The sequence below is a fragment of the Vigna umbellata genome, chromosome 1, assembly GCF_029865625.1.
Source record: "Vigna umbellata cultivar VRB3 chromosome 1, Vumbellata_1.0, whole genome shotgun sequence".
Taxonomy (NCBI): Eukaryota; Viridiplantae; Streptophyta; class Magnoliopsida; order Fabales; family Fabaceae; genus Vigna; species Vigna umbellata.
Genome location: NC_142165.1, coordinates 10,933,034 through 10,951,749, shown reverse-complemented (window position 1 = coordinate 10,951,749; position 18,716 = coordinate 10,933,034). Strand labels below are relative to the sequence as shown.

At 33.7% G+C, this 18,716-nt stretch overlaps 2 protein-coding genes across 4 annotated transcripts; both read left to right on the top strand.

Annotated features, from left to right (window-relative positions):
- The first annotated feature begins 596 nt into the window (after window positions 1-596).
- Window positions 597-9,821, top strand: LOC124842099 (abscisic-aldehyde oxidase-like). 2 transcript variants are annotated; one of them, XM_088094382.1, is made up of 10 exons: window positions 597-833; window positions 1,212-2,906; window positions 3,568-3,827; window positions 3,937-4,146; window positions 4,298-4,516; window positions 6,493-7,458; window positions 7,870-7,965; window positions 8,152-8,250; window positions 8,626-8,815; window positions 9,343-9,821. In XM_088094382.1, exons 1-10 carry the CDS (start codon window positions 686-688, stop codon window positions 9,558-9,560), a joined length of 4,101 nt encoding a protein of 1,366 aa, XP_087950508.1. In that variant the 5' UTR covers window positions 597-685; the 3' UTR covers window positions 9,561-9,821. The 2 variants fall into 2 exon arrangements, with proteins under 2 accessions (XP_087950508.1, XP_087950504.1); XM_088094378.1 differs by having other exon boundaries at window positions 600-833; window positions 1,127-2,906.
- A 1,641-nt stretch (window positions 9,822-11,462) lies between these two features.
- LOC148204609 (uncharacterized) lies at window positions 11,463-15,660 on the top strand. Of its 2 annotated transcripts, XM_088094371.1 has the most exons (10): window positions 11,463-11,598; window positions 11,756-11,995; window positions 12,188-12,392; window positions 12,712-12,802; window positions 12,894-13,039; window positions 13,368-13,611; window positions 13,812-13,916; window positions 14,006-14,188; window positions 14,270-14,474; window positions 15,011-15,660. In XM_088094371.1, the coding sequence occupies exons 2-10, from the start codon at window positions 11,776-11,778 to the stop codon at window positions 15,493-15,495; spliced, it is 1,884 nt and encodes a 627-aa protein (XP_087950497.1). In that variant the 5' UTR covers window positions 11,463-11,598; window positions 11,756-11,775; the 3' UTR covers window positions 15,496-15,660. The 2 variants fall into 2 exon arrangements, with proteins under 2 accessions (XP_087950497.1, XP_087950494.1); XM_088094368.1 differs by lacking the exon at window positions 11,463-11,598 and having other exon boundaries at window positions 11,740-11,995.
- The last annotated feature ends 3,056 nt before the right edge of the window (window positions 15,661-18,716 follow it).

Here is an 18,716-nt window from a genome sequence, read left to right as displayed (position 1 = left end):
TTGATCCTTTACATTACCAACCAGGTTATCAAAATTTTAACTAATTACTATTATTTATTTTAAATTAGTGTCTAATTTTAAATTAAAAACAAATGTAAATACTATTTTTTTAATAGCTAAAACTTTAATAGATAATGTTAAAAATCAATTTAGATTTTAATTCAACAATCTATTGTAAGTTTCTACTTACAAAATTATTTTAAATACTAATAATTTTTAATTTATAAAATAATATTTAAATTAGTCAATTATATACTGACTAATTGTTTTTATTTTTCAAAATGGATTATTATTTAATAGTTTTAATATTAGTGATCCAATACCCACTTTAATATACTTACGTTTTATTACATTTTTCTTGTTTGAATTAGTTGAAAACATTTGTATAATAAGCTATATACAAAATCAATTTTAGATAAAAATAAAAAATTAATGGATAACGAACAAAAATACTTAAATTTTAATAGATATTTAAAATTTATTTTAGTAAAAGATAATGAAAATGAAGAACAAAAGGGCATCATACCCGTACCCAATGTTGTTACGTCACTCTCAACAGTTGACTGTTATAAAGAAAGGTTGATCACCTCGGAATGTTTACTCTCACTACAGACGCAGACACTGTAATAGTTTAAGCTTTTCTTCTGTTCTGTTACTGAAAACTGAAACACTAGCAGCTGAAATTATGCAACTGCAGAAGACTCCAACAAGTTTGGTTTTTGGTGTTAATGGTGAGAGGTTTGAGCTCACCCATGTTCACCCGTCAACCACTTTACTCGAATTCTTGCGTACTCACACTCGTTTCAAGAGTGCCAAGCTTGGCTGTGGGGAAGGTACATGCATGCCTGTCTTTCTCTGTGTTCAACCATTTTTATATCTTTCGGAGCTCGTGGAGTTTATTGATTTGTTTGTTTCATTGCTGAATTAGTTTTTAGCGTTGTTCCCCTCCATGGGTGTATTTGAATTTCCGATCTTTTTTATTTTTTATTTTTGCCTTTCAATTTCTGTAAGCTTGGTATTTACTGAAGGAATTTATATTTTCCTCTTTTTTTTCTCTGTAAGATTAATTTTAGACAACTGTGATTTCAATGTTTCGTCTTATTTTTCTAGTGGTCTACTCATGCAGATGAAGAAGGAGAAGGTGTTGGCTTTAAGTAGTCCTAATTCTTTTTTCAATCTGGTACTTGATGTTTTGAAATGGTTGGTTTCAGGGGGATGTGGTGCTTGTGTAGTTTTAATTTCAAGATACGATCCTGTGCTTGAACAAGTTGAGGATTTTACAGCAAGCTCTTGTCTCACACTACTTTGCAGCATACATGGTTGTTCAATAACAACCAGTGAAGGAATTGGAAATTCTAAAGAAGGATTCCACCCAATTCATGAAAGATTTGCAGGATTCCATGCCACTCAATGTGGCTTTTGTACTCCTGGAATGTGTGTTTCCCTCTTTGGAACTCTTGTCAATGCTGAAAAGACCGATCGTGCAGAGCCACCAGATGGGTTCTCAAAAGTAACTGTTAGTGAAGCTGAGAAGGCTATTGCAGGGAATCTTTGTCGCTGCACTGGGTACAGACCAATTTCTGATGTCTGCAAAAGCTTTGCAGCTGATGTTGACATGGAGGATTTGGGGTTTAACTCGTTTTGGAAAAAGGGAGATAACAGGGACTTAAAGGTTAGTAGGTTGCCTCGATATGATCGTAATCAACTGAGTAGTAGATTTCCTACGTTTTTGAAGGAAATCAAGCAAGATGTGTTCTTGGCTTCTGGGAAGCACAGTTGGCACCGACCTATTAGTCTAACCGAGCTTCAGAGTCTATTAAAATCAAACAATTCCAATGGAACACGGATAAAAACTGTAGTTAGTAATACAGGTATGGGATATTACAAAGATAAAGAAGACTATGATTTGTACATTGATCTAAGGGGAATTTCTGAGCTTTCAAAGATCAGAAAGGACCGAACAGGGATTGAAATTGGAGCAGCAGTGACAATATCTAAAGCTATTGAAGTACTGAGGGAAGATATCAGAGGTGACTTTCTCCCAGATTATGTAATGATACTTGAAAAGATTGCTGATCATATGAGCAAAGTTGCCTCAGGATTTATTAGGAACACAGCCAGTGTTGGGGGAAATTTAGTCATGGCACAAAGGAATAATTTTCCCTCGGATATTACAGTAATACTTCTTGCTGTTGATGCAATGGTTCACATTATGACTGGCACACAATTTGAGTGGCTGACACTGGAAGAATTTCTGGAAAGACCAGCGTTAGGTTTGGAAAGCGTGCTTTTAAGCATTAAAATTCCTAGTTTGGAACTCAATCAAAGTGAATCCTCAGAACCAAGAAGTAGATTCCTCTTTGAAACATACCGGGCTTCTCCAAGGCCCCTTGGTAATGCCCTTCCCTACTTAAATGCCGCTTTCATGGTTAAGGTGTCTCCATGCAAGGATTCTGGTGGAACTCTGATAGATACTTGTAGGTTGTCTTTTGGTGTTTACGGCAGTAAACATGCAATCAGAGGGAATAAAGTCGAGGAACTTCTATCTGGAAAACTTTTAAGTACTAGCGTTCTGTACGATGCTGTCGACTTGATTAAAGCCACTATTGCATCTCAAGATGATAACGCAATAACAGCTTATCGTTCAAGTTTAGCTGCTGGTTTTATTTTTCAGTTCTTTAACCCTCTTATTGACAGTCCTGAAAGAATAAGCAATGGTTATTTGAATGGAAATAATAATCATCTGTTTGCTCAGGATTTTGAATTAAAAGTCAGTCAGAAGCAGATACCTCATGACAAAGTTCCAACTTTACTAACATCTGGTAAACAAGTCCTTGAAGCAGGCTGTGAGCATCTTCCTGTTGGTGAGCCAATCGTAAAGTCTGGAGCTGCACTACAGGCTTCAGGTGTGTTTTGTATCATTAAGTTTTAAGTTGATTCTCAGACTGCTGTCTTTTCTTTGCATTTCTATCCACATTTCAGGGCAGTAAACTAGAATATTTACACGACAAAGTTGGTGCCTTTTTCTATTAAATTCCATTTGCTAGAAAATGGTCCTTAGTGCTATCATAAGATTGTAAGCTTGTGACCTTGGTGATCAAATTTTATGTCTTGGAAACAACCTCTTTGCTTATGATTGTTAGTTTGTATACGTCTGAGCCTCTATAGGTCCTATAAATGGATAAGACTCTCAAAATCACTGTGTTAAAAGAAAACTGTTCTCCATGGTCTTGGTTCTGATGAAATGTGTATCCATATTTTGCATCTTATAGTCTCCGGTTACCTTATAAGTGTTGTGGAGATAACAATGCTAAAAGTTCCAATTCCCAGGTCATATAAACTTGCTCCAAATGCTTTTGATTCTGATGAATTTCTGCATCCATACTTTTGCATCTTGAAGTCTCTGGTTTCCTTTTAACTATGCTCAAAAGTTCACTTTCATAGTCACAGGCTAGTTTGTATGTGTCTTGTTTTATGCTGTTCGATGCCTGTGAATTATGGCTTTCGTGTTAGTTATTTAAATTTATGTTCCGTAACAAGTACATACTTGTGAATAATCAAATATAGGTGAGGCTGTGTTCGTAGATGACATTCCATCACCACCAAATTGCTTACATGGAGCATATATTTATAGTGCTAAACCTTTAGCAAGGGTAAGGAGTATAAAACTCACCCCTGAGTTGCAACTGGATAGAGTAAGGGATGTCATTTCAAGTAAAGACATTCCCAATGGTGGGGAAAACATTGGATCTAAGACTGTATTTGGGATTGAACCTCTATTTGCAGAGGAAGAAGCCAGATGTGTTGGTGAACGCCTTGCCTTTGTTGTGAGTTTTTAATCCCTATTGTGATCCAACAATTTATGAGCTTATTTTTCATTTCTTTGGATATTGATATGATAATACTACCAATTTAGTCATGGAATGGCTTCTCTAGGTTGCAGATACTCAGAAAGTTGCAGATATGGCTGCAAACTCAGCTGTTGTTGATTATGATACTGAAAATCTTGAGCCGCCTATTCTATCAGTTGAAGATGCTTTTGAAAGATCTAGCTTTTTCGAAGTTCCTTCTGTTGTCTATCCAAAAGAAGTAGGTGATATATCAAAAGGAATGGCTGAAGCAGATCAAAAGATTCTTTCTGCTGAGGTACATTGGAAGTTATTTATTTCTCTCCTCTGTTTTCCCTCTTCCTCTCATTTCGTGCCTTTGTGCTCCTTTGTTCCTCTGCAATGTGGAAGTTTGCTCCTGATTAATTATTGTTTCAATGGTTATGCTGAATAAAATATGTGGAATACAGATGAAACTTGGGTCTCAATACTATTTTTATATGGAGCCACAAACTGCACTTGCTGTTCCAGATGAAGACAATTGCATTACGGTTTACTCTTCAAACCAATGCCCCGAGAGTACGCATTCTATTATAGCAAGATGCCTAGGCATTCCAGAAAGTAATGTTCGTGTAATTACAAGAAGGGTTGGGGGTGGTTTCGGGGGAAAGTCCATAAAAGCCATGCCTGTAAGTATTTATAATTTTTTGAAAATATAATTTTTTATTTTATGTCTATTGTTTTTTTCATTGACTAACTAATAAATTTTGTAGAGTCTTGACATGAACTTTCAAATCTCCTGTTTTTCGGGGAATACACTAATAATATGAAAGAAAAGAAAAAGAAAGTCTCTATAGTCATTCCACTGCTTTTATTTATGCATAATATTCAGCAATCTGGAGATGTCCTTATGATGTCTTTGACAATGTTTATTTAATTTTTTATCAAAGCAGCCATTTTCTATTGAAATGTATATTTTGAATATAATACAATAGAAATTGGATTCCTAAAGCTATTTTATAGTTTCTTGGATAGAAAATAATGTTAAGTGGGAGGAATGGTAAAAATAAAAAGTTCAGATAAGCAAACGAAACAGGTAAAAAAAAGGTATAAAAACATTAGGTGAAAAGATCCTCTAGAAGAATTTCTTTGAATAAATCTTGAGACTAGTCCTCACTGGCCTAGGCCCTTCTCTACGTAATGCAATGAACATAATATATATAATATGTTGCTTTACTGTGCTGAAGACATACAAGGATTCCATTATATGACTCTTTATCCTTGATCTCTACATGGTACTTAGAGCCCAACAGAATCCATTACCTTTTGGTGTTCCCAATGTCCTTTGGTGCCAAACTTTTCTTATTAATTATGGGCATCCTCGCTTTTGTCCATTTTTTTCCAGCCATTTTCGGTCACATTGCCTAGGCAGCCATTGTGCTGCCAAAATCACATTTTTTGGGTGATCGGTGTTTAATAAAATCACAACAGTCAAAGCTAACACGTGCTCTCCCGTGTCTTGAAACACATGCACTTCTCTTGCCCTTTGACATTAGTTGTCGTGTGTGCCAATGACATTGTTCTTACATTTAGGAATCACCAAGACATTTTACAAATAAAGCAACACCCTTGCCATTACTTTTAGACAAAAGACCTTGACAAACCTAAATATCTTAGAGGAAGTACACATTGGATATTTTAGAGGAGACTGAATTAATGAATTCCAAGCCCTTTGGCACACCTATGGATCCCAGTGCAAAAATCTCAAATAGTTACCTACAGAACTAAGATTCAGGGAAGTTACACAAATGTCTCTCATTTGAGATAACTAAGTTTCCCTTTATATTTTCTCAAATCTACTATTCCATGAGATGATCAAACATATTGGGATATATTGTCATGCCATCCATGAAAAGATTTATATGAAGACCTTACTACTCAATTTATTAAGTCCAATGATTAATTAACAAATGTCTTCACCAAATCAATGTGGGGGTCCTAGAATCGGTTATATTTGTAACAAGCTTAGTACGAATGATTTATATACACTAACTTGAGGGGGAGTGTTAAATGTATTTTACTAAATGGTCAATGTACATAATAGACATAATATGTTCTTTTGTTGTGTTTAAGACACACAAGGATTCCATCATATGACTATCATTTATATCTACACAAATTATTTGGGCAAATTCACTACCAAAGACTAAAGGTTTATTTGTGCATGGGATCTCCACTTAGTGGAGTCTGTGGACGGTAGGTGTATGCAGCCTTACCCTTGCAAGCAGAGAGGTTGTTTTTCAAATTTGAATCCATGGCCTATGGAAATTTCATGTCCAAATACTGCTTGGTTGTTAGGAATTATAGCTACTTCCCCTAAAGTTATCCCTAACTATCAAAGGAAACCAAGAAAGAACAAAGTATGCGATGAAATCTTTATTACCAAATAGGAAGTATAGTATCCTTACCTAGGGAAATCTCCTTCAACTGAGCCTGAGGTCCACGTTCTCAATATTACAAAATTTTGAAGTAACGTACAACTGTTTCCCTCTTATTTTGTGATAGTAGCTACCCCACCTCCTTACTAATTTTCTCAAAGTCTCTCTTACATGCAAAACTTTATATGTCTGCATGCGTGTATAGTACTAACAAGTGGATCTTGCAGGTTGCCACATCATGTGCACTAGCTGCACATAAATTACAGCGCCCAGTAAGGATATATCTAAATCGAAAGACAGATATGATAATGGCTGGAGGAAGGCATCCTATGAAGATAACATACAGTGTTGGGTTTAGGAATGATGGTAAGATTACGGCACTCAAACTTCAAATTCTGGTCAATGCAGGGATATACGTAGATATAAGTGCAATAATGCCACATAATGTAGTTTCTGCACTAAAAAAGTACGATTGGGGTACGCTAGCTTGTGATATAAAGGTATGCAGAACAAACCATCCCAGCAGATCTGCTATGAGGGGCCCTGGGGAAGTGCAGGGATCATTTATTGCTGAAGCTATTATAGAAAATGTAGCAGCTACACTTTCAAAGGATGTAGACTCCGTCAGAAGCATTAATCTTCACACATACAATAGTCTTCAGTCATTCTATGAGTACTCTCATGGTGAACCTAATGAGTATACCTTGCCTATAATATGGAATGAGTTAGCTGTTTCTGCAAACTATGACCAGAGAACCAAAATGGTGCAAGAGTTTAACAGGATTAACACCTGGAAGAAAAGGGGAATCTCTCGAGTACCAGTTGTGATTCAATTGATGCAAAGACCAACTCCTGGAAAAGTAAGTATTTTTTCAGACGGGTCTGTTGTTGTTGAAGTTGGAGGAATTGAAGTGGGTCAGGGTCTCTGGACGAAGGTGAAACAGATGGCTGCATATGCTCTTGGGGCTATTCAATGTGATGGAATTGGAGGTCTCTTGGACAAAATACGGGTTATACAATCTGATACTGTGAGCTTGATTCAAGGAGGATTCACTGCTGGGAGCACTACATCAGAGTCAAGCTGCGAAGCAGTTAGGCTTAGCTGTAATATCTTGGTAGAGAGGCTAAAGCCTCTTAAGGAAAACCTGCAGAAGGAAATGGGCTCTATCAACTGGGAGACCCTTATTCTTCAGGTAGCTACTATAACATTCATAAGTTTTCCTCTCAAGGAATTCTCTTTCTGATCATCTTAACTGTTTCTCTCTTTATGATCCACATTGACAGATTATTTATGATTGAATTTAACTACTCTTTGTTGTGAGGTTTAGAAACATGTTTTTTTTTTCTTAATTTACATCGATGAATGTATATTGGTATTTGTAATTGTGCATAAGATGTATAGCTTCAAGGATTTCCCATTAAGGTCTTGTAGGTACCTAGTGTTCTCACAATTTATGGGATCATAATTAACTCCTTTCAATTAAGAAAATATTAGGGGAGTAAACTGTGCAAATGGAATTGGGTGTAGAGAATTTCTTCTTATTTTCCTAGTCCATAAGCATAAATATTAATTGCCACGTTGCTGAGAATTTATTGAAATGCAGGCAAACATGCAAGCTGTGAACTTATCAGCATCTTCATTTTATGTACCCAGCATGAGCTCCATGAGCTACCTTAATTATGGTGCTGCAATAAGTGAGGTGGGTTGGTTTTTCATTTGTTTTTTCGTGCACATTTCAAATCAAATTGATATTTTTTTCAAGTTCATTGATAGTTACTTTTGAATGTAAGCACTGATGTCATATTTTCACAAAAGCCATGTTATAGAAGTAATTGAGACAACTTATCCTGTACTGATATTTTAAATCATGCAAATTATTTCTCAGGTGGAAATAGATCTTCTGAATGGTGAAACCAGATTTTTACAAACAGATATTATTTATGATTGTGGACAGAGTCTCAACCCTGCTGTGGATTTAGGACAGGTAAACTGACTACATATTTGTCATGCAAACTCAACTCTTAATCAAGGAATAACACAATACAATACTTTGAGGCCCTAGGGGAGTCAAGGGGAGACTAAGAACTTGCACACTATTCCTTACTAAAAAATTACATTGATTTTTAGAAGTGCAGAACACAAGAATCAACTCCTGATAACTTTCTGATATCTTGTTAAGAACTAAGAGGCTTTGGTTCCTTTAGCTAAAAATATCTCTTAAGAACCTACTAAACCAAAAAGCTTAAGATTTTAGTTGGAGGTCTTTGAATGTTTGTGGTCTCTATCAAGTTACAAATACTGTTCAGTTATTCAACTATGTATTTGCAATTCCTCCTGATTATATAATCACATCCTGCAGATTGAAGGAGCTTTTGTCCAGGGATTGGGGTATTTCATGCTTGAACAATACCAAACAAATCTTGATGGTTTGGTGTTGCAAGACGGCACTTGGAACTACAAAATCCCTACAATAGACACTATACCATTACAGTTTAATGTTCAAATCCTCAACAGTGGTCACCACCAGCATCGAGTTCTCTCTTCAAAAGGTATGACCAAGTCACAAAAAATCTTTCTGTGCATTGGTGTTATTTGTTTATTGTCCTCATGAATGCACATCACTTGTCATGAAACGGGAACTTCTGTAAATCCTCTTCCATTGATTCATTATAGGTTTATTCTAGCAGTGAATTCCAAAATGTTGGTCTGAAGTGAGAAAATATTTGTTAACCATATATATTTGCTGTGGTGTAACTAACTAGTCAAATAGTGTAGTAGCTTGAATATGTGATGCATGATATAGTAACTAGTCATTTAGTGTAGTAGCTTGAATATGCTTCTCTAGAACAGGAATTAAAGAAAAGAGGTTTGGTATCAAAGCTAAGGTGCAAGTGAATGGAACAGAAACAATCAATTCAATTTCTTCTGCATAATAGTTTGGGGGGGAAAATGTGATTATAACTTGTAGGCATGCTGCAGCCTATTTTTGTGTTAGAATGTTAATAAGATTGAGAAAGCTTCAGCTGTTCTTGTTTGAAAATCTAAAATGAAAAATATTAAAAATTTGTTGCTGCAGCATCTGGGGAGCCACCATTACTTCTAGCAGCTTCAATTCACTGTGCCACAAGAGCAGCAGTGAAAGAAGCAAGGAAACAACTTCTTTCATGGAGCAACCAAGAAGGAGAAGATTCTGCATTTCAGTTGGAGGTCCCTGCAACCATGCCTGTGGTGAAAGCACTATGTGGACTTGACAATGTTGAAAGATACTTGAAATGGAAAATGGGAAGGACATGATACTGTTCACTGTCCTAGCTTAGTTAGCAGAATGATTTTTTCTATCCAATTTTCAGTCCTTCTGGTAAAGAATTAAAATAAGTTGAGCTTTTATTATTTTATTTCACATGATGATCATGCTAGTGCAAAACTTTCAATTTTTTCATATGTTCACAATAAGAAGCACTGGCTAGTTTATGAGGGTAGTTTTTGCAGCAAGAATAAGATATATCTGGACGGTAATGTACTTTAATTATCCATAAAAGTGCTTAAATTGGTGTTGATCTTGCTTTATTATCAACATGAACATGTTTTAGTTTATAAAAACTAATTTATGTCGAAGGTAATTTTAAAATTTATAAAAAGTAATTTTATTTGAGAAAAGGTCGGTTTGTTAAAAGGAACACATGCCGACAAAATTTTATTCTGCAATATGTTATTTTGTAAGGACTAACTTTTTATTAAATTTACGAAAAGATCACCAAATTCTGCATGTTGAGATTCATCCATATTAATTTGAATATAAATGCTGCATATGAATACTAAGCAATGTGTGAAATACTAGTAAAAGATAGTGTTTCTTTTAGTTTATATTAGATGTCTAAAGATGAATATATAAATATTACATGATATTCATATACTTTAAACAACATTTTATCCAATTTTTATCTCTAAAATCTGAGGATTCAGATTGAAATCATCCTTGATTTATGGTTTGGTTTTATTTTTAACTATTTAAACATAAATTACGTGTTATGGTAGTATTAAAGTTTAGTTAATGAAATTTTCATTTTTAAACGTTAAGAAAGTTTAGACACTAATCCAAAAGATGTATTTAATTTTTGTTTAACTTATTTTGAAGGGATGGTACACATTAAATTAGTTAAATTATCATCTATTCAAAACTCATTGATGCTATCAATTCTGTTTATTGAAAGGAGTTAATTTCATAAATATGATAATTTTTGTTTGAGTTTTTATGATAATTTTAAAATAATATGTTTATTGCATTTTATGTTTCATATTTTAGCACATGGTTACGAATAAAAGAGTTGGGATGTAAGCAAGCAAAAATAAAATGAGATTAATAATAATTAAGTAATAAATATTATTTGAAACAAAAGAGATAATTTAAGCATAAAAAATACCATTTTAGAACAGTGCCTTCTGTTGTACGTGAGTAGTTAATATTGGAAGGTATATTATATGATTGGCAAAACATCAGAAACACAGCCTGTAATTGTACTGCAACCAATCACTCACAGCTGCTCTTCACAATATCACCTCTCATTTGCCTCTTCTAAAGACAGAAAAACTATTATATGCAAATAAAAAGGTAAGTAAAAGTAGATTAAATAAATAAATAAAAGAGAAATTAAAAGTTTCGGATTAAGAGAAGTATAAAAAGAAGAGTAATGAAAAAAATTGAAATAAATATTGGTTTTTATCAATTTCGAAATTACTTTTCCTCTCGACTATCAAATTATCTTACCTTACTTCTAGTTACACAAAATTATTCCATCTCTTAAACCAAACAAAATTTTAGTCTCAAAAAATTATTAAATTAATAAATTATTGAGTGCTCCATGATTATTACTTAGTACAATTTCTGTTAATTTCTCTGCACTCTCATTCTACACTAATAGTAGTTTAAAGTTTTTCAAGAATAACAATAAATATGCGTATTTTATTGAAACAATTTTATTAAAATAATTTGTCTTAATGAATTCTTTTTTAAAAAAATACAAACATTGTTATAATTTATTTGAGAAATAAAATTAATATTTTATTGAAAATAGGAATATAAGATAATTTAGAAGTTCAGAAAAATAAAACTACTACTACTTTAGGATAGAAAGAATGATATATTTGAGAGTTATGATAATAATTAACATTTAGCTAAGTAACATAAAAAATAAAAATAAAATTTATGTGACTATATGATCGTGAGCACATGATAATTTATCAGAGAAGTACACAGTACACATTAACACAGCTCAGTCTTAAACCCACTTCGTTATCTGCATTCAACTTCTTCCCTTCAGTGCCTGGAGTAGAGGTAACCTTTCCTAATGTCTTACCTATGCTCTCATTTCATGTGTTTTGAAAGTTACTTGTTTTTCTCTTGCTTGCTATGCATGTCAAATAATGGAATTCACATCTTATGGCTATATATTGTGAAAATATCTCACTACATTCAAGTATGTAACTTTTAGGTTCAACTTCAAGCGTTGAAATGGGGGCAATTTCAGCACCCCTTTTTGTTGTTCTTCTATTTTGCTGCCTAGTTTCTGTCTCACAAGCGGAATACTTGAAGTACAAAGACCCAACACAGTCACTGAATGTTAGAATCAAGGACTTACTGCAGCGGATGACCCTGGAGGAGAAGATAGGTCAAATGGTGCAGATTGAACGAAGTATTGCCACTCCTGAAGTGATGAAGAAGTACTTCATTGGTGAGCTCTCACCCAATCTCTGACCAAAAACCAGTACCTTATATGCTACTATACTATGCATTGTAGTTAGTAATGTTTTTTTTTCCCTTATACAAGTGTACGATTTCTTTGATATAAAGGGTATAATCGTGTCTGCAATTAGGGAGGTGACATTAGAAGGAAATGTGATGTGATGTGATGATTGATGGGCAGGGAGTGTGCTGAGTGGGGGAGGCAGTGTTCCAAAAACAAATGCATCTGCTGAGACTTGGATCCAAATGGTGAATGGGATTCAGAATGGATCTTTGTCTACACGCCTTGGGATTCCTATGATTTATGGCATAGATGCAGTTCATGGCCACAATAATGTCTACAAGGCCACCATCTTTCCTCACAATGTTGGGCTTGGAGTTACAAGGCAAGTGTGTATATGCTTAATGAATAATATTGGTCATTTTTTTTTGTGACAAGATAATTTTTTGTTGTTTTGTAATTTGAAGACCTTGGTTTTCAGATGCTAATGGTGTCTTATGCAGTTGAAACGATATCTCAACATGTTGACATTTTCACTAGACCCTTCAAATATTATCCTGCATTCAATGACAAACCAAATTGAACTATAGGATTTTATTATTGAGACCTTTTAGATCTTTAAAATGAGTTATAATTTCATTTTTATCTTTTAGCACTACCTTTCTGCTTAACTGAGTGCTAACCTAATTATATAATGCTAACAGGGATCCAGTGCTGATAAAGAAGATTGGAGATGCAACTGCCCTTGAAGTTAGAGCTACTGGAATTCAGTATGTTTTTGCTCCATGCATTGCGGTAATGTTGATGATTCCGTTCCTTTTAGATCGAGTAAAAGTTTAACATTTATCAAATGTCCTAATATGTTGGTAGCCTTTTTCTTCCATAGGTGTGCAGAGATCCTAGATGGGGGCGTTGCTATGAAAGTTACAGTGAGGACCCTAAGATTGTTCAAGCAATGACTGAAATTATTCCTGGTTTGCAAGGAGACATCAGTGGAAATTCCAGAAAGGGGGTTCCCTATGTTGCTGGAAAGTAAGATTCTTAACAGGAGCTTGAGTTCAGTGTGAACCATTAGATTATTTGGCCATCCTTAACTTTTTAAATACTTCCATAGTTCCATGCACATATGTTGGATGGTAATAATCACTCAGTTCCTCCTCAGCTCTTGGTTTATAATTTATTGTTGTTAAGCTTTTGTTCTGCTTTTAATGCAAAAGTATTGTATTCATTTGTATTTATGCTATTTTCTTTGAGATTTTGGGTTCCGAAATTTCTGTGTAAAATTGAGTTTTGCTTATACAAAAAGTGTTACATTATTAAACTTCAATATTGTTTCAACATTTTAATTAATTTGACACAGGAACAAGGTTGCGGCTTGTGCTAAGCATTATGTAGGAGATGGTGGCACATCCAGGGGTATTAATGAGAACAATACTTTGATCAATTATAGAGGATTGCTTAACATTCACATGCCTGCATATCATGACTCCATTGTCAAGGGGGTTTCAACAGTAATGGTCTCCTACTCTAGCTGGAATGGGAAGAAGATGCATGCTAATCATTTTCTTGTCACTGATTACCTCAAGAACAAACTGAAGTTCAGGGTAACAAATAAAACTTCTTTGATTAGTTCTCTAACAAAGCAATTGAAGTGGTTCTTTTAATTTAGATTACATGCGGTTTTGGTTTTTCAACTTTCTTTTTTACCTATTAAGTCTATTTTTAAATATATAAGATAAGATCTTCCATCAAATTTAATGAGTAAACATGCAGTTTGTGATGTACTCTTTTTGGCATTTATCAGGGTTTTGTCATATCGGATTGGCTTGGCATTGACAGGATTACTTCTCCTCCTCATTCTAACTATTCATACTCTATTCAAGCTGGTGTTGGTGCTGGAATCGATATGGTAACAAAACAAAGAAATTTGATGACTTTTGTGACTGAAATTTAGTATCACGACTCTTCACTTATTACTACATTTACATTGTTTTACAGATCATGGTTCCTTTTAATTTCACCGAATTCATTGATGTGCTGCATTATCAAGTAAAGAACGATATTATCCCTGAAAGTAGGATTGATGATGCTGTGGAAAGAATCTTAAGAGTAAAATTTGTCATGGGCCTGTTTGAGAATCCACTTGCTGATCTAAGCCTGGTGAATCAACTTGGTAGTGAGGTATATTTTCAGAAGGATGTACTTTTAATATCTTTCAAATGAAAAGAGTTTTTATTTTATGAACTAGTGTGCCTTGAACAGGAGCATAGACAGTTAGCAAGGGAAGCTGTAAGGAAATCTCTTGTGTTGCTAAAGAATGGTAAATCTGCTGAGAAACCTCTACTTCCCCTTCCCAAGAAAGCTGCAAATATACTGGTTGCAGGAAGTCATGCTCACAATTTGGGTTACCAATGTGGAGGATGGACAATTACCTGGCAGGGGGTTGGTGGCAACAATCTCACAGTTGGTAAGCCACCGTAGTTAATTTTGGTGTAGAACAAAATAAACTCTTCATTTCTTTTTTCTTCAAAAATATGCATAACCTTGTTTTTCAATGCATAGAGTAACCTATTACAAGGATACAGAATTCACAGTTGGTAAGCCATCGTAGTTAATTTTGGTGTAGGACAAAATAAACTCTTCATTTCTTTTTTCTTCAAAAATATGCATAACCTTGTTTTTCAATGCATAGAGTAACCTATTACAAGGATACAGAATGTAATATATCTTTGGGTAAGAGGGCCTAGGTATACAATCTAATTTGTTTCAAATAATCAAGAAGGGTTACTTTGGTCGTTAAAAAGGTAAGAGTATGGTGTGAAGTTTCAAAAAACCACCGGTGTCAATGTAATTTGCCCCAAACATTAACTCTGAACCATTTAAAAACTTCATGGATTAGGACGTAAAACATTCATACACACTGCAACTTGGATGTCTGATTATGGTATTTTTGTTGTGGGATAGTTACGGTTTATCTGACAAAAACTATCATTTTCCTAACAGGTACAACAATTCTTGATGCTGTAAAACAAACAATCGATCCTGCTACTAATGTTTTCTTCAAGGAAAGTCCCGATCCCACCTTTGTCAAGTCCAACAACTTTTCTTATGCCATAGTCATTGTAGGGGAACCCCCTTATGCAGAAACATTTGGTGATAGCTTGAATCTAACTATACCTGAGCCAGGTCCAAGCACCATTACCAATGTATGTGAATCTATCCAATGCGTGGTAGTTCTCATCACTGGTCGTCCAGTAGTGATTCAGCCTTATCTATCAAAAATAGACGCTCTTGTGGCTGCATGGCTTCCAGGAACTGAAGGCCAAGGTGTCGCTGATCTTCTATTTGGTGATTATGGATTCACCGGCAAGCTTGCAAGAACATGGTTCAAGACAGTTAACCAACTTCCAATGAATGTTGGTGATAAAAATTATGATCCTCTATTTCCATTTGGATTTGGGTTAACTACTAACCCCACCAAGCACTAAAACAAGATTACTACTCAAAAGTCTCACGGTTCCTTTTCAGCAAGGAGATTCGTAATAGTCTTGGGCAGTGAATGATCACACGTGTATGTTTGTAATGAAAACCGTAGAAACTTAGCACTACAAAAGAAGCATGTCTTTTAAAATAAAATTTACTGTTTGCTAAAATTTGCTAAGGGTTCTAACATAAACTACCATTAAATGTTTGCTAAAGTGCCACGTCCCTAGAAGGCAACCTTTCTTGGAGGAATCACTACATTCTTGTTTCCTGGAAATGTGCTAGATCTACCAAAGTTTTGAAGCTACAGGGTTCGTGCACAGATAACTCTGACAGAACCTTTCTGTTAAGTTGGATATTCTTCTGCATCAGCCCATGCATGAAGTTGCCATAATTGACCTGCCAAAAAACGGAAAAAATAGTCGTCACAAAAAATGGCAGTAGACTAAATACCTCATAGTATGTACATATAAACTCAATACAAAGGAGCACTAAAGGTGTTAATGCAGGAGAAACTTACAGATTCTATACGCAGATTAACACACACCATGTATACATTCCATCATCACTTTAGTACATAGAACAAGGTTCACTTGAATCCAGAGGAAAGTTTCTGAAGAATCCAATCTGTACAAAGCCAGCTATTCTGCTCCATGAAATACTCCATGAAATACTCCTAACACACATCAAAGACAAAGTCCGTCTTTGAAGAAAGAAATTAATGATTTTCTCATCCCATAATCCTACTACAGAAAATATAAAAGAAATTAAGAAAGCAACAAAGAAAGGAAGGAGTAAAGAAAGAAAGAAAGCAATAAATCGAAAAAAAAAAAGAGTGAATAAGCAAGCAAAAAAGCAAACAAGCAAGTAAGAAAGAAACCAAGAAAGTAAATAAGCGAGAAAGAAAACAAGAAACATAACTAATGATGAAAGTTTTTTTCCGACTTTCATCTTCAACCATAACCAAGATCACTTCAAAAACATAACTTCAATTTCTATTCAATCTCAATTTCCTAAATTTTAAATTTTTGCCACATATCATTTTAACAAATAAAAAACCCAATTTAACTTATCAACACAATTTTCTACATACACTCCTCACTCGCTTAAAATTTCATTCACACCCATATAATTTTCTAAAATTTTATTTCAAGTACCAAACATTCATCGAGTTTCCATATCAACCTTCAAAACTGAATTCCCGCAACTTAATTTTCTTGTACCCCACGGAACTAAAATGGTAAGGATATGTGAAGCACACACCCTTACCAGCTTTTAGATAAATCCAAACCAAATCGCTAAACATCAATCACCACCAAAACAAAATTTCTAAACCTCAATTCTTTCAAATGTTATGAAACCCAGACACTTGTATGCAGGTCTTTGAAGAGATGTAAGAATAGAAGAAAAGAGAAAAGAAGTTTACCCTAAACAATGATACCTCCAACTCATAGTTCAGCTTTCTTTTTCAGTGAAAGTATGGAAGAAAATCTAAATTGGGTAAAAGAAGGAGATTTGGTGTTGGGTGTTGCTCCCTCCACCTCCACAGCCTTCTCCCTCCACCTCCCCAATTATCTTTAATTCCAATTATATCCTTAAAGTTAAAACTTTTTATTTTTATTATTTTATTATTTTAATATTTAAATATAAACTAATATAAATATACATTATTAAAATACATTAAAAAGATATTCAAAAATAATAAATCAAAATATTAAAATATCTAATAAAATAATAACAGAAACATACAAAGCTTAAAGGGATGACATCCTTCAACGGATGTCAACATCCGTTTAAACGGATGTTGACATCCGTTGAAGGATGTCATCTGTTTCCATTTTACGTTTTAGGGTTAAAGGATTATTGAAAAGATTATTGGAAGGATTATTGGAAGGGTTTAGGGTTTAGAGTTTAGGATTATTGGAAGGATTATGACTACGTACCTGGAGAGGAACAACGACAAGCACATTACACCACAAACGCACTGCACCACGTACTACACCGAAAGCAAGAGGAAGATTGCTTGATAATTCTTTTCACGATTATTAAAAAACAATAATTCTAAAAATAAAATTTTACTGAGGGGCAAAATAGTAAAGGGGAGGTGGAGGGAGAAGGCTGTGGTGGTGGAAGGAGCAACACCCTTTGGTGTTTTTTCAATTCTAATTTTGTTGGAGAGGACATAAAAGAAGATTTCGAGTTACACTCCTCTTTCCTCTAAGTTTCACATATTCTTTATTATATTTTTAAACTAATAATTGGCTTAGCCCACATAAAGCCCAATTAAATATAAAGACTCAACTCTCTCTGTCTACTACATCCTTATTCTCACACATACATTGAGCTGAATGAATTAAAGATCACTTTTAAAATAAATTTAATTGAAACAAATCTTATTTAAACTCACCCGCTTATTAATCACATAATAACAAAAATTTAGATACATATGTAATTATAAATGTCATCTTATATAAAATATTTCATTACTTAAAAATTATTTAGATATAACAAACTTTTTAAAAAATATAATTTTTTAAATATTTATACTTTTTAAACATTTTACATTAGTATACACGTCTTATTGTCAATTTTATTTTATTAATATATCTCGTGTTATTATTTTATCCTTTAAAATTTATATTTAATTTTTTAAAACTCAATTGTTTATAATAAAAATTATCCATGGTAAAATTATTTATTTTATAATTATTTTTTATGAACATATTTCATTTAAAATCTAATACTATTTTTATTTTAATAAAAAAAAATAACTATTGTTATGATAATGAAAATATAAATACATATACACATATATTTCCACTGATATATATAGATAATGATAAACATTATCTTATAGTCAACATGTATGTATATATACAAATATTCAAATATTTATAAAAATCAACTCTCGTCATAATCAGTTATAAAAAAATGTATGGAACCTTGATTTTCCTAATTTCCAGTGATTAAAAACTTCTGGTATCAAAATCAACATATTTTCATTCTCGGGTAAATATTATATAAATATTCTTTTCCAAAAGAATAATAAATAACAAATACTTTAATTTAAAGAGAAAATAATTATTTAAAAATACATAAATCAATTTCACGTATTTAACTTAAAACGAAAGTTATAAAATATGAATACCATCTTCCCCGTAATGGAGTAAGAGACCTAAATTTTATTTTTAAAATCGCTTCTTTTGTTTGATTTTTCTTAATAAGT